This window comes from Salvelinus alpinus, chromosome 8 (genome assembly GCF_045679555.1).
Source record: "Salvelinus alpinus chromosome 8, SLU_Salpinus.1, whole genome shotgun sequence".
Taxonomy (NCBI): domain Eukaryota; kingdom Metazoa; phylum Chordata; class Actinopteri; order Salmoniformes; family Salmonidae; genus Salvelinus; species Salvelinus alpinus.
In genome coordinates this window covers 30928737-30945665 of record NC_092093.1, presented here as the reverse complement: position 1 = coordinate 30945665, position 16929 = coordinate 30928737, and the positions used below count along the sequence as shown (strand labels likewise).

At 46.1% G+C, this 16929-nt stretch overlaps 1 protein-coding gene across 3 annotated transcripts in view; it reads right to left on the bottom strand.

Annotated features, from left to right (window-relative positions):
- The window catches only part of LOC139582916 (transcription factor HIVEP2-like), a 91982-nt gene that overhangs the window by 11216 nt on the left and 63837 nt on the right, over nt 1-16929 (bottom strand). For all 3 annotated transcript variants that reach the window (XM_071413370.1, XM_071413368.1, XM_071413371.1), the window contains 3 exons: nt 5986-6048; nt 765-5882; nt 366-517 (listed from right to left, as the gene is read on the bottom strand). In XM_071413370.1, the coding sequence (XP_071269471.1) occupies nt 366-517; nt 765-5642 (5030 nt within the window). In that variant the 5' untranslated portion in view covers nt 5643-5882; nt 5986-6048. The remainder of the gene's footprint in view (nt 1-365; nt 518-764; nt 5883-5985; nt 6049-16929) is intronic.

The window sequence follows — 16929 nt, the reverse complement described above, 5'->3', positions numbered from 1 at the left end:
AAGTCAAGGGGTCTGAATACATTCTGAATGCAGTGTATACATCCTATTTCTGCAGAAAAAGCCTTCAAGTCCATGAATGTAAAGCAGTAATTTGACAAAATCATGTAGTAGCTACATTTCAGTTACCACAGTAATTGTTTTACCATTCTCATATAACATAGGCCATGAAGAAGTGGTTTCAGCCACCAGGCATTAAATCCAACTTAACCACAAAATATTTCATATTTAAGTGCTGATAATTTCTATACAAACCTGTACAACAATATAACTATTTAAGCAGCCGTCTCCAGAAGGTTCCACACTGATATCAAATTGAACTGATATCAATTACATTTTAATGGCTAATGGCAGCCATCTTGACATACCCTCCTTCAAAGATTCTGATGCGAGTGGGCTCAGCCTGCTTTGAGGAGGCCTCCTTCTCTCCGTGGTCCTCCTTGATTCGATCCCTGGAGCTCAGCCCCTTGATTTTCTTCCCATATTTGCTCACATCTAGCTGCATGAGCTCTGGCTTCATCTGCAAATGGAAAACATGCATTACACTAAGTTAAATCCTCGCAAACAGACAAAAACACTTGATGGCAGATGTAATGAAATGTCGGCTCAAAAATAACATTTTACTGTACCTAAGATTGCTTTATAATATTGTAGGGGATTTCAAACTTTCTAAAACTTACATGTGAGTTGTGAAATCTGTAATGCTTATTTAGTAAATGTAAATGTAATAAATTGTGAACAAGAGGCAAATGAGATGTGTTGATTACCTGGTCAAACTTCTGCTTCCAAGCAAGAGAGGACACAAGTTTTCCAGTCCCGGGTTGATACATGGCAGCCATCGTGTAGGTTTCTGTGTTCTTCCTCTGCTTGGAGCGGAGCAGGGCCAGAGTAGCCTTGGTGCTGAGGCTGAGAGGGTTGGGGTTGTAGGAGCTGATGCACCAGGAGCCGTAGACAGAAGTCAGGGGAGTCGTCTGAGCGTTGTTTGGCTTGGTGTAATTCAGGAAGCACCAACTGACACTGGTTGCCGTGCGAAGACTGGGGAACTGAAAGAACTGCTGAACGTCGGCCAGATCTGTGAGCAGCAGAGTGCTTCCAGCAGCGCCCCCACTCTGATTGGCAGCCAGCTGCACCAGCATGTTGACAGGGATCTTGCTGCCCATGGGCGGCTTGGCCTCCTCTGGAGTGTCACTGGAGGAGACCATGGACTGTGGGCTGGAGCTAGCCTCTGGGGTGAAGGAGTCGTCAACATCCAGCTCCTCTGGGGACTCTCTGCCACCAGGGGTGTCCATCACAATTTGCAGAGGGGGAGTGAAGCTGTCAGCTGGTGGCACATCGGGTATGTGAGGTGCGTTGGAACGCACTGGGATTTTGGTGGAAGGGAAGTCTGCTGGTGGGGAGGAGGACATCCTCTCCTGATCGTCCATTGAACCTTCACTCTTTAGAGGTGCATGCTTTGGTAACTTGACGCTGTCCTTCGAAGCACTCAGCTCGACAGCGCTCAGCTCCTTTACAATCTGACCGTACATCTTCTCCTCCTTGACCCGTTTCTGCTGTTTGGTCTCTATAAAGAGTTCCAGGCTACTGGCTGGTGATAACATCCGCTTGCTTCCCCCGATACTGGAGGACGCATCCGTGGTGGAGATGGTTCTCGATGTCAACGACAGCGGAATTCCCGTGTTTAGTCTCCCATGTTCAGTGTTCAGATCTGGAACTTTCCAGAGTGGATAACGTGGAGCTCCCTCAGGCTGACCAAGGATCTGAGATAAGTTGAAGCAAACTCCGTGCTTTGAAACACTGCCGCCTGTGAGTGAACTGGATGATGCATTCTCTGAGCATATGACTCTTGCTGAATAAGTGCTCTGGCTGTGGTTAGCTAAGAGCTGTGAAACACTTGTGTACATAACACTTCCGTAAGATGGCACGTGAGTCTGTATCCTAACGGGGATTAGCATACCTGGGAGTGATGGCTGTGATCCTGCATTCTGAGTGGCAAAGATTGGCTGGACCTGTTGCAGGAGCATTTTACTCTCGGTGAGGGCCACTTTAGATGGTGGAGAGCTGTAATTCTGGGCCTGGGGGGAGACTCTGGAGGGATACTGGTAGTTCTGACTGATAGCACCGTCAGCCTTCATGTCACACTGCTCCTGGATCTGCTGTAGCTGATGAAGAGGTGGGTGGGATTTCTGGAGCATGTGCGGTATACTAGGCTGTCTGATATGTAGTTTCTGTAACTGGTGTGGCTGGAAAGCCAGATGCTGCTTGTGTCTCTGTGTTGACTCCGGATGCCAGAACAGGCCGGGCTGAAATGGCAGGAAAGGCAGTGAAGCCAAGCTGCTCTGGAGTGAGGAGTATTGCATTGCTTCCTGGCTCATGAGCTCATGACTTGGATGCTCTCCCTCTGATGACTGTTGACTTTGCAGACAAGATGACTTCTGGAACAGTGTTGGGTCTTCCTGGCTGTCCTCACTAATTCTCTGTTGCAGAAGATGATAATGTGACCCTCTCTTGGGTCTTGCTACTTCGCTGGTTGATGCACTGTGAGAACCTTGAGAGGATGGGGGGCTCTGCCAAGATAAGGGTCCATGGTCCGAGTGCTCTTGCTTGATGGTCATTTCGAGACCACCTTGCTCATGCACCACTGTCTCAGGGTAAACGCTAAGGGATGCCTGCCTTACTAGGTAGCCCCGTCTCCGTTCTTTCATGGCTGATGCACTGGAGTAAATCTCACCCTGTCTGGATGATGTTGAGAGACTGCCATAGTCAAAGGACTTGCTACGGATCTCTGGGATCTCGGTGGCCAGAGCACAGGGAGCCTGTTCGGATGAGGATCGTCGCATCTCCCTCTGCTGGTGATGGCCGGGGATGGTGAGAGAGTTGCCACTGTACTCAGACTGCTTGCCAAAGTCATCCTGCTTGGTCGGTGACACAGACTTCAGGCTCTCTTCCTTGTCAAAGGACATAGAGAAGTTGGAGCTGTGGGACAGGTTGCTTTCCTGGCTGGGGCTCCTGGACAGGCTGGTGCAGGACTCAAAGCTGGACTCCCCAGAGGAGTGCTCCAGGTCTGCCAAACGCAGACGCTTCTTTTTAGGAGGCAGCTTCTCCGCAGGGAGCTGGGACAGCGTCTCACTCCTCTGGGGCCACTGGAATTCTTCAACGTGCTTCTCCGGCTCCTTGGTCGGTACATCAGGCTCTTTCTCAGGTTTATCTGGCTCCTCCGTCACCCTGATCTCAGGCACTTGGATGTTAGGCTGACGCACCAGTTTGGGGGGCATGTGACAGGGCTGGTTGGGTGAAGCTAAATCACTGTCGCTCTGCTGCTCCATGCTCTCAGACCTCAGGATAGAGTCTGGGCTCTGCACATCTTCTGTGTATTCTGTATCTGACTGCTCTGAATATTGGCTAGAGGGTTTGTCTTGCAGGTAGGTTGGGTGCTCGAAGGACTCTGACTTCTCGAAGGAGTTTGGCCTACTGAGTGAGTTTGTGTGCTGAATGACAGAGATAACGTTTCCAGTTGCCTTTCTGTCAGAGTCTGGGACTAGCACTACATCCTCTGAGCACATACTACGACAGCATGTTTCAAAACTGTCTGATTGGCTATGTGCATTGTACATGGATCCTATGGATCCCTTCCCAGTAGGTGTTGCCCTTGAACCCACTTGACTACCTTGTTTTGAATCATAATCCCCAACCATATCTACTGAGCCACTACTGTCATACTGGCCTGGGCCATCCTCCTCGTCCCCTACACTCTTTTCCTTCCTGCGTTTACGAGTGGCAATCTCTGTTATTCCCACTTTAGTACCATAAGGGCTGTATGCTGTATGCTCTGGCACCACAGGACTACGCTCCCCTAGCTTTAACACCACAAATGGGGCTGCGTTCTTGGGAATGTGTCCATAGGTTTCAGATTCACCATGCCCTTCATGTGCTGAATGCTCAAAAGCTGCCTGTCTCCTAAGCCTCCTAAGACCGGCAGCACCCGGGTAGAAGACGTCATCAGAGGTTATCATCTCGTCGAAGGAGTGGCTCACTCTTATCCCCGGTGGGACGTTGAGGTTGGTCGGGGAGGATGTTGGCATTGAGTTACTCCTAATGAGTGGCCCTGAATCAGGAGCCTCTAATAGACCTGTGTTGCTTTGGCAAGGGCTTGTGGGATACTGCTTAGGGTCAACGCCTGCTAGTAGATGCGCTTCACTGTTATCATTACGGAAGAATATATGATCTTCAGATATCTTCCCCATGACTAGGTTAGTGTCTTGGCCAACAGTGGCCATGCCTACTGCAATGGATTGTCTAGATCTAGGAGAGTTAGGTTTGTAATACCAAGTCCGACCAAACATGATCTCCTCGTAGGACTTTGCGTTTGTGTTGGGAGGGCTGATCTGTTGCTCCGCACTCTCTGAAAGAGAGAAGTAGCCTGAGTCTGTGCTGCCTTTGCTGTGTGGACTCAGAAGGTTCAGGGACTGCTGGGACTGCTGGTCTGAGTCCTGTGATCCCTTCCTATCTGTCAGTTTCAGAGCCAGTCTCTGTTTGATAGTAGGAGAGTCATCCACGCGGCTCACCTGGGAGCTGATGTGAGAAGCCTTGAGTTCCATGAATGGGGGGCACTCCATTGCTGTTGGTGGGATCCCTTGTTTTGGGACAATTAGGATAGGCACTTTCATTGATGCCATAGCTAGTTCCTCAGCTGAGTCAGCATATGCCGGCTCCCCACCCTTCTCCATTGTGCTTTTGTCCATTTCAAATGATATCTGGGGGATGGGGCTGACTTTGTCCATAAACATAGAGACCTCTGCCGTCTCTTCGTCGGTGTCCGTGCTCTGTTCACCGTCTGAGTGTACATCTGTCTCTCCCACTGAGGACGCTTGATCCATGTCTGTGCGTGAAGCTGCCAGTTCGGAGAATGGGACTAGTCCTGCTTTGATGGCATGGGCATGAGATTTCCGGTGTTTGTACAAATTACTCTTGGTTTTAAAGGAGAACCCGCAGGGGACACAAGGGTAGGGGCGTTCCCCAGTGTGTGAACGAATGTGCTTCTTGAGCACGCTGGGTTTCGCACAAGCCCTTCCACAGTAGTGGCAGATGTACTTTCCTGGCTTCTTGGGTTTCTGCTCCTTCTTGTATCCCTCCTCTGGCAGCTCCGGCCCTGATTTGGAATACTGGCCAAAAGAACTGGGTAAACTGGGAGATTTCTGACGAGAGAAAACTCCATGGGCACGGGAGTGTCCAGGGAATATATCGTCGGAAGGGAGCTGTCCAGCGAAAGGCCAGGCATGGGCCTCCAGACCGGGCTGTGGCTTGGCTCCGGACAGGAAGCGCTCTTGCATGGGCTGCTGTGGGTACGGTTGTGGTAACTGGTAGGAGTAAGTACGTGGGAAAGCCTGTGTGTATTGACTGTCTTGAGGCGGCTGACCCATTGCAGTTGATAACAGCTTCCCAGAGCCATACTTTTGTGCTGAGACAGTAATATTGCTGCCACTGGCACCACTTTGCAGGCTTTCGCGATGCGAGTGCCTTTTTCCCTCCGGGTCAGCGAAAGTGCTTCTTTTCGTGACAGCTGAGGGCTCGGAGACCCACTTCCTTTGTAGCTTCTCCCGTGGCTCCTTGGTGCATTTTTGTCCAGAAGCTGATTCATGTGGCTCCATTGTCCAACTATACTTCAGTTGGGTTTCTCAAAGGTCAAATGTCAGATGCTGTAGTTCTTAAATAAAGGGGCCATCCATTGCTGAAGTCGGTTTGGGTTGTTCTACATTTGAGTCACAAAGATCCTCTATAGTGGGCATCAGAACACTTTCTTTCTGTCAAGCATACTGTAAACTTGCAAACTTGGTTCAGCCCTTCAATTTTCTGTTTGTTCATTAAATGTATCAAGACCTTTGAGTGATCTGAAAATTCAAACAGAACATGAATAAATGCCATGTACAGTGAAACAAAACATGGTTTTAAAAATCATGATTCGGTATAAAATATCTATTACTGAACACTTACCAGTCTGAAAAAAAAGTGTTTATCCCTCCTTTTACAACTTCCATGAGAATCTTTACGTACGATCTGGAGAGAGGAGAGGGAAACAATTCAATGATTGAAAAAAACATTTACTGTGAAGTCAGTTAATAACTTATGTCTCTAGGATTTTCCTCCATTTTCAAATAAATGAATCGCAGTTCAGTCATCTACAGTTGAAGTCGGAAGTTTACATACACTTTGCCAAATACATTTCAACTCAGTTTTTCACAATTCCTGACATTTAATCCTCGTAAAAATTCCCTGTCTTAGGTCAGATAGGATCAACACTTTATTTTAAGAATGTGAAATGTCAGAATAATTGCAGAGAGAATGATTTATTTCAGCTTTAATTTCTTTCATCACATTCCCAGTGGGTCACAACTTTACATACACTCAATTAGTATTTGGTAGCATTGCCTTTAAATTGTTTAACTTGGGTCAAACGTTTCGGGTAGCCTTCCACAAGCTTCCCACAATAAGTTGGGTGAATTTTGGCCCATTCCTCCTGACAGAGCTGGTGTAACTGAGTCAGGTTTGTAGGCGTGCTCGCTCGCAAACGCTTTTTCAGTTCTGCCCACACATTTTCTATAGGATTGAGGTCAGGGCTTTGTGATGGCCACTCCAATACCTTGAATTTGTTGTCGTCAAGCCATTTTGCCACCACTTTGGAAGTAAGCTTGGGGTCATTGTCCATTTGGAAGACCCATTTGCGACCAAGCTTTAACTTCCTGACTGATGTCTTGAGATGTTGCTTCAATATATACACATCATTTTCCTTCCTCCTGCAACAAAGCACCCCCACAACATGATGCTGCCACCCCTGTGCTTCACGGTTGGGATGTTGTTCTTTGGCTTGCAAGCCTCCCCCTTTTTCCTCCAAACATAACGATGGTCATTATGGCCAAACAGTTCTATTTTTGTTTCATCAGACCACAGGACATTTCTCCAAAAAGTACGATCTTTGCCCCATGTGCAGTTGCAAACCGTAGTCTGGCTTTTTTATGGTGGATTTGGAGCAGTGGCTTCTTCCTTGCTGAGCGGCCTTTCAGGTTATGTCGATATAGGACTCGTTTTACTGCGGATATTGATACTTTTGTACCCATTTCCTCCAGCATCTTTACAAGGTCCTTTGCTATTGCTCTGGGATTGATTTGCAGTCAAATAGTGTATGGAAACTTCTGACCTACTGGAATTGTGATACAGTGAATTATAAGTGAAATAATCTGTCTGTAAACAATTGTTGGAAAAATGACTTGTGTCATGCACAAAGTAGATGTCCTAACCGACTTGCCAAAACTATAGTTTATTAACAAGAAATGTTTAGAGTGGTTGAAAAACGAGTTTTAATGACTCCAACCTAAGTGTATGTAAACTTCCGACTTCAACTGTATATTCTCATGTACAGTGGCATGCAGTACAAGGAGTACAGTGCTAAACTAGATTGAAGTTAAAATATTTCTAATGAGTGTAGTTTGTGATTGGGCCACCCACCCCCTCGTGCTTACAGTGAGTCATCAGTAACAACTAGGCCCACGCAGTTCCTAAAAAGACGCAAAAAGGTTAAAATAGCCTGCCAAATGGAGGTGACGTAAGACATCATATGTGCGTGGGCGTCCAAAGGGCAAGTCATACAGGAACTACCAGCACTAGCATTTTTCTGGCCTCTGATTTGTACTTTCTATACATACACATACTGCAATGCCTAGTAAACACAGAAGCTACAAATAAACCTGCATATGTTTGTGATCCTATTTCAGAGTGCTAACGTACAGAAACCACACCAACACTTGAATATAGAATGAATCCAGTGTCTGAGACTAAAATGCTGAACATGTAAGTCTCTGCCGTGCATTTCTTGATTTCATTTTTTTTTCTCTGATTGCGACAGACACACACACACAAGGCCCCTTTGCTCTGGCGCTGCTGGGGTAGGAGCACGGAAGCTATGTGATGTGGGTGTCTTGAGGCCAATGTGAGAGATAAAAATAGCCCAGTAGAAAACACTGGTATTTTTAGCACCTGAAACATTAACTTTTCGTCGGTTTTTGTTTTCTTCCATGCTGTTACACAAAAATAATGTGTGCAAACAACAGAACAGGCCATAGGCGCTCAGTGAAGTTTAGCAACTACAGAATAAGTGGTTGGATGGAGGTTTGGTACCGGCCAGATATCCTTTCTTATTGACCAATGATAAATACCACCTGCGATCCTCTTAAACAACTATACATGTACATGTTTAAGTTAAACCCAAAGCCAAATGTGTATGTGAAAACACAGCAACATGTTGCTATGTTTAGAGAGATTGGAAGATACAGAATGCAGTATCAATTGCAACACACCTGTATCAACAGCTGTTGCATACCAACCTATTGAAATGTTCTCGATTGTCAGCTTTATAAAGATATCGTAGTTACAGAGAGACACATTCTGAGAGGAATAAGAACCCATCCTAGCGTATTTGCACAATACGCACTCCGTTGCTAGTATTTTGTGAAAAAGGGTCAACTGATGAGCCTTATGAAGCCAGAGCAAACCTATCACTGAGTGGAGATGAGCAATCTGTCTAAGCTGGAGTCAGTTTCATATATCACACTTAATGGTGGCCAGGTTGGTGCACCCCTCTCCTCTTCCCTTCTCCCCCAAAATCTCCCCCTCCGTGTTTGGGAGCATTTCCTTCCATGAATTAATCTGTCTAGTATCTCTTGTTATCAATACAGATCCGCTACCAGGGTGCCGAAGTTCTCTAGAATCGTTCTTTTAGGACATACAAGTTCAGTAGGCATCTGTCCAAAACCATTGATGAATTATTCTCTGCCGTGTTGCATAAGGTTATCATTGTTTAAGTCAAAGAAAAACTATTGAATGGGTTATATAAAGTGTTTTTATCCTAACTAAAACGCTGTCCTATTTTCTGACTGAGTGTGGGTGAGAATATTCATTGGCATCCTTTTTAAGTGGAGTACCTGGAGGAAGTGTGCGTGGGACACACACAGAGGCAGAGTGTGCTAGGGACACCTCGCTCTATAGAGACGGACCACATTCTCAAAGATATAAGCAGAAACACTCCACTGGATGATTCAGGCATTTTATGTAACATCTCCATAGTCTAACAGTATTTCATCTGATAGGAGGCCGCACTGCCAAAAACTGATGACCATGATGAGGCGGACATTTTCATTATTTACAGTACACCAGCCCCCCACAGTAAGTCCCCCCCCCCCCCCCCTCAAGCATTACAGTACATATATCTCCATCAACCCCCTCCTCCCCAGAGGTATACATAATGTGTGGGTATAAACCATGTTAGCTTCCTTATTTGGGCACTCTTTTCATGGGGAGAACATAACGGCGATAGAGAGCCTCTGCCCACCTCGGGCCTAGTTCTGGTTTCTGGCTGGAGATCTATGGGGAGTGGGGGATAAGCTGGTAGCCTGGGGCTGTACCAGGCCCTACACACTGACGCACATCTCCATTGTGACTGGGGAAAGAGCAAACCTTAAAGAGGCCCTTTCACTCAATCAAAATACATCCTCTTTTCAATGCAGGGATTAGGTATTTAAGCGTTTTTGGGCTGACAGATTCAAGAGAGAGGATTAGAAAATGTTTTGTTATTTTGTGTGACAATGAGTGATGTGTAGTTATCCTTAAACCATTTGGACAGCCAAGGTGCCACATACCAATATGAAATGCTTGGAATTCCTTTCAACACTGAAATAAAGAATAGAGTGAATCCCGTTTTCTTCTCCCATAAAATATCAACATCTGAAGTTAAAAATGAACCATGACACCATATCTCTCACTGTCCAAACAAAAGTTATTTGCAGGACACGAGCACTTTAAATAAATAAATACAATTGTTGAAAAAAAATGGGGAAAAAACAGACCTGGAAAATATCTCCGTTGCCAAACTATGTTCTTTAAATATTTGGAGTCATAGTCTTTGACACTGCTATTATCGACTGCTGTTTTAGACCTGTCAGTGTTGCATAGTTACTGCAATAAACAGCTGAAGGTAATTAAATCAACCTCATCTAGTTTCAGTTCCAGCTCTATTACAGAGGGTAGTACACACGGTTCTGTTGGTCTAAGCAAATTGACATCTGCAATTATACCTGAGTAATTGATGTAGAAACAAAGGCCAGTCGCATGGGCAGCCGCCTGTGTGTTTTGGGTATCTCCTAAACCACAGGGCCATTCGATCAGCACAGTGGCCTAATTCAGTGGCCTGTCTGTGGGGTTGACCGTGACACATCCGCCAGTGTGTTTTTAAAGCTCCGGTTACCCCTTTTGTTTGTCCTCCTGGTGACATCACGTTCACAGCAGCGATGTAGGCAGGCACACACACACACAGGCCGTTTCTGATTTCCCTGAACGGAAACCGGCACAGTTTCTTGTACTTTCCAGGGCAGACTCTGAATAATTCAAATCATTGCTAATTGTTTCCATTCAGTAATTACAGAGTTTATGGTAACAAAGTCCTGCCTAGAAGTGCATCATGGTCAGTGCCTCAGCCTCAGGAGGCCTAATGAGACCCCCAACCGAGACCCTTGTTTATTTATCTGTGTGTGTTTGTTTGTTAGAAACACACACATATCTGCATACATGTTTTATACATTTCTCTGTATCTTTCCTTACAGTGGGAATGAGAGGGGAGCTGGGTCGGTTTGCTGGGGTCTTTGTTCCAGCTATTCCAGCTCATTGGGGATGGAGGCAACTTTAAAAGCTCCAACTGGCTTTATCAACTGGCTAGCTAGAGGAAAATCTGAATGGGCTCTGATTGAAGCAAGGGTCCTACAATAAAGTATTGTGTGTTTTAGGGGCGTCTGGATCAACGCGCCTTTCACCTGAACTGTGTCAGGGAGTTATTCACAATGCATTGTTTAAGAATCCCTCTGTTCTCAAATGGACTGCATGTACAGAATACACAACATATTTTTTGGACTATTGAAAGAACTTAATGAAATGTATTAATTCTGCGGTCTTGACACAATTCTCTACTCTATTCCGTTGCAAGTTCATCTGTGCCTCTCAAGATAACATGGGCAACAAAAGTAGCTTGTTTGTCTTTTCCAGTCTGTATTGTGTATAAAAAAAATTACATATTGTAAAATATGAATAGAATGGAATAAAAACAAAATAATATTCAATAAATAAACACCCCCACAAAAAAACATCTATGAAACAGAAAATATTCCTGAATCTTATTGAAATCCCAGAAATAACTATTTTCATCTTCAGACTTATACCACCAATAGTTTGCGTCTTGACAGCCTGAGAGATTCACCATTTGCACAGCCAGCAGGTTTGTGGTGTGATTTTATCCCCTGTAAGCAGGTTCTGTGGATGTATCACCCAGTCTGTTCGCAAGTCAGCCCCCGGGAGTGTCATATTGACTCCTCATTAGGAGCCCAAAGATGAAGCACACCCTGGAGCTGGGAGAGACTGCAGCCGGGAGATACTGCAGTCTGGAGACTGTGGAGAGACAACACGCAACAGGTTGAGAGAGGGGGAGAGAGAGAGAGACCATCCATTGCTCAAACCAGGTCAAGGTGGTCAGCAGAGCCAGTGGCCTCACAGAGCAATACTAAAATTACAACTACAATGTATAGGCATTATACACATTTATAGAATGGTGAGTGTATGTGCAATGCGTATGGCATGATGGGATGGATATTTAGTTTTGGGACAAACTCCAGCAACACATGAGAAAAGTAAAGACCAGTACTGGTAAAACTACAAGGCACATGATTCAGACAAGAATCATATCTTGACAGTCATACATCCTGTCATACATCCTGTCATACATCCAGTCATACATCCAGTCATACATCCAGTCATACATCCAGTCATACAACCTGTCATACATCCTGTCATACATCCTGTCATACATCCAGTCATACATCCAGTCATACAACCTGTCATACATCCTGTCATACATCCTGTCATACATCCAGTCATACATCCTGTCATACATCCTGTCATACATCCAGTCATACAACCTGTCATACATCCTGTCATACATCCTGTCATACATCCAGTCATACATCCTGTCATACATCCTGTCATACATCCTGTCATACATCCAGTCATACAACCTGTCATACATCCTGTCATACATCCTGTCATACATCCAGTCATACATCCAGTCATACATCCTGTCATACATCCTGTCATACATCCAGTCATACAACCTGTCATACATCCAGTCATACATCCAGTCATACAACCTCTCATACATCCTGTCATACATCCAGTCATACATCCTGACATACATCCAGTCATACATCCAGTCATACATCCTGTCATACATTCTGTCATACATCCTGTCATACATCCAGTCATACAACCAGTCATACATCCAGTCATACAACCTGTCATACATCCAGTCATACATCCAGTCATACAACCTGTCATACATCCAGTCATACATCCTGTCATACATCCAGTCATACATCCAGTCATACATCCTGTCATACATCCTGTCATACAACCTGTCATACATCCAGTCATACAACCTGTCATACAACCTGTCATACATCCAGTCATACATCCATTCATACAACCTGTCATACATCCAGTCATACAACCTGTCATACATCCAGTCATACATCCTGTCATACATCCTGTCATACATCCAGTCATACAACCTGTCATACATCCTGTCATACATCCTGTCATACATCCAGTCATACATCCTGTCATACATCCTGTCATACATCCTGTCATACATCCAGTCATACAACCTGTCATACATCCTGTCATACATCCAGTAATACATCCTGTCATACATCCTGTCATACATCCAGTCATAAATCCAGTCATACAACCTGTCATACATCCTGTCATACATCCAGTCATACATCCAGTCATACAACCTGTCATACATCCTGTCATACATCCAGTCATACATCCAGTCATACATCCTGTCATACATCCAGTCATACATCCAGTCATACATCCAGTCATACAACCTGTCATACATCCAGTCATACATCCAGTCATACATCCAGTCATACTCAGGTCTACATTTCAAGCAGAAAGTACGAGGTACAGCTAGGCATAAGATGGGAGGTGGTATTTTTAACATGGTGGATATGTGTGTAGTGAGTAGTGAAAAGAGAGAGTTGGGCTCTGCGTGGGTGAGAGGCCTCGGCTACAGCCTCATTGAGACAGGGTGAGGTGAGGAGTGTGGGTGACAGTTCCTGTGTGGGAAGAACAAGCCTGAATGCCATGCAGCAGGGTTACCATGCTGATGAATTGGCGTTATGAAAGGAGCTGGTTGCACAACCCAGCTAGGCGGTTGGTCGGTCGCTCCGCTCGGCCACCTCTTCTCGCCGTCTGTGTGGGAGCTCAAGTGGGAAGACGGGTGTTCACTAGGCATAGCAAACCACACCTTAAGCTGAGGTGTTCACTGTGCACAGCCATGCAATAGCACAAGCAATAATGGCAGTAGTTACACGTTTCCCGCTGATAGGCAGGTGGAATTTCTTGCTTTTATTTGCATTTGTTGTCATGAGATACGGCAAAGACATTTGGCATTGAATGGGGAAACATCATCCATCAAATTATAAACATATTGATGTTACAAAAATGGACTAATCTGGGCGCTGGGTTGTCTCTTAACAAATCGCTGTGTGCCAAATCTTGACTGGGTCGTGCCATGGGTATCAGCCCCATGCCTGATGATGTTCCTGCTGATTGTGATGAATGTTATCTGCTCTTCCAAGAATGCTGGGCCATTACGGGAGGCGTAACCTACGAGCGCCGGTAATAAACAGAATCTCTCTCGGCTGTGCGGAGGTATACAGTCAGGCACTCAGGCCAACAACACACACATCGCCTCACAGACAGTTGCCCCAGAGACACTGTTTGGCTGTTCACTCATTTGTTTATGAGCTTTTGATCGATGCGTCCATCCAGATCCTCTTAATCAGTTTCTGATCTGGTTTCTCCCTGGCTCTCTCCAAGAAGACAATCACATTCAGAGATTCAGAGTGTTTAATAGTCACATGTTCAGGGGTTTCAGGTGTGATTGCAGGCTACAGTGAAAATCTTCAGCTCCGCATTAGTCATTAGTTAGTTATTCAGGCTCCACATTAGTCAGTTACAGAGACCAGGAGCAGAGCTGTCTGTTGGTGTTGGGTAAAGGCCCAGTACAGAGACCAGGAGCAGAGCTGTCTGTTGGTGTTGGGTAAAGGCCCAGTACAGAGACCAGGAGCAGAGCTGTCTGTTGGTGTTGGGTAAAGGCCCCGTTACAGAGACCAGGAGCAGAGCTGTCTGTTGGTGTTGGGTAAAGGCCAAGTACAGAGACCAGGAGCAGAGCTGTCTGTTGGTGTTGGGTAAAGGCCCAGTTACAGAGACCAGGAGCAGAGCTGTCTGTTGGTGTTGGGTAAACGCCCAGTTACAGAGACCAGGAGCAGAGCTGTCTGTTGGTGTTGGGTAAAGGCCCAGTACAGAGACCAGGAGCAGAGCTGTCTGTTGGTGTTGGGTAAAGGCCCAGTTACAGAGACCAGGAGCAGAGCTGTCTGTTGGTGTTGGGTAAGGGCCCAGTACAGAGACCAGGAGCAGAGCTGTCTGTTGGTGTTGGGTAAAGGCCCAGTTACAGAGAACACGAGCAGTGCTGTCTGTTGGTGTTGGGTAAAGGCTGTTAAATAAAGGTTAAATAAAATCAATTTAAAAATAAAATAAAAAAGCCAAGTACAGAGGAGATCCAGCTCATAATCAACCCTCTCCAGAGACTCAGAGTCCAGGATTATATGTTTAAAAGTATTGCTTGGTTGTAAGTACAGACGGCGCTAAAGGGTATGTGTACAGTGTGACCTGTTTGGCCATGCCACCAGCCCAGCGCCTCATCTTGAAGATGAATTAGCCCAGAACAGTCTGTGGACTTTGGACAGGGTTGATGGGGAACAGGGGGTGACATCATTTCCCCCAGACAAGCCAGTCCATGAGCCTGAGTGGACACACACACACACACACACACACACACACACACACACACACACACACACACACACACACACACACACACACACACACACACACACACACACACACACACGCACGCACGCACACACACACACACACACACACACACACAGGCACACACACACACACACACACACACAGGCACGCATGCACGCGCACACTCTCCTTCTCTCTCTCCCTCTCTCTCCCTTTCTTTCTCCGTCTCTCAGTTTCTGTCCCTCTCTCTCTCCTCCTCTCTCAGTGAGAGGCCCATCATGGGGTGCAGGAAGACTCCAGTGGTCTGAGCATAGCGCCTGGGGTGTTGAGCCAAAAGACCGGGCCCCACAGGCTGAAAGCCATTTAGAGAGGGAGAAACAGATCCTTTCAACATGAGGTCATGCTTAATACAACTGACACTCTGGCGGCCCCGCTAGTGTCCCCAGCCTGATATACAGTTACCAATGAAACAAGTGGCCAGACGGACACAGACAAAGCGGAGAGGGTGTAAGTGCCGCCATGCTAAGGTCCTGGGGAGGCTAGGTTGAGGGAGGGAGGGAGGGAGGGAGGGAGTGCGATACTGTGGGACTCTCTGGCCGACCGACTGTGGGACAGAGCCGGGTAATTACACCAGGCCTCAGTAATTGAAAACGGCATAGATAAAAACCCATTTCCCTGTGTCTGTGTACAAGCCCTCTGCTCCAGCCTGCTGCAATGCAGGAAAGAGCAACAAAATGAGAGTCGGCAGCAGCATGCTTCCTGGTTGGATTTATGATTATTTCCAGGAGGTGGTAACGGCTAAACATGCATGCTGTGTGCACAGTGGGATAAACCATGTGACCCAGATCTTACTCTCTATGTTGTAGTAGGTGCAGTTATGGGATTTCTCCAGCTAAGCAGCAGAACTAACTATCCCTAGTTTATTCATGCTCCACAGCTGTAGCCGTTTAATGTACATGTTTCCATTTAGCGCTGGATGAAACACATAAAATCCCCCCTATGGAAGGAAAGAGAGGGAGAATAAAAACAAATAAATAAAAGGGCTTCATGTTGTTTTTAATTGTCTATGGAAAGACGGTCATATTTTCCACCGGGTAAGCTTGAAAAATTACCATCATTACATTTTCCACAACATTTTGCAGAAATGTCAGGAAGCAGCTGTAGAGGTACTGATTAATTGTCTTTCTCACTGGTTCCCCCACTTACAACACCGAGCCCCCCGTCTTTTCACCGACATTAGAACTTCATGAGGTATGCTAAACTTTAGTTCAACAGAAAATAGGCGACGCTAACTTTTGAAACCACCTAACCGTAGGAAAGAAGGCTGCTTCTGTACGGACATCTCAGCTGTGGCTATCTTGGATGGGGGATTAACACAGGTTTAACTAAGCCTGGAAGGTCATCACATGTCGTTGAAAAGGCAGCATCCACTACCCCTCCATGCCCCCCCCCCCACCTCCCTCACACGGATCCCTCTCAGCGCTCAGAGTTTGGGTATTCTATTCCTAATATACACCACACACCATGTGGACACAACCAATGTATCAAACAGGGTGTTGTACTACGGCGCTGGGGAACTCCAGTGGAACAGTATACCTCATAACTTCCAAATATTTTGAATCCAGTTTCTATAAAGAGAAGGGGAAGGCAAAACAAGAAGGGGACCGTCTGGAGGATGTGATTTGTAGGACTGGTGGAGGAGGAGGAGGAGAAGCTCAAACATCTGCCACCAATGTTAACAGTACGGCGAGTAAACAGACAGGAGCCCGGTGTCTAAACCACTGACACCGCCTACCATGGAAACCCCAGTAAAGTGCTAATACTTCGTAGTTCAGACTTGTTGGAAACGTACACATCAGGGATGTTTAGCACAAATCTCACCAGCTCCACAGCCAAAGTGTTTGGGAGTGAATGGACAAACGCTGTGTGTAGTCAAATGGGTTTCCCTTCCCTGAAGAAATA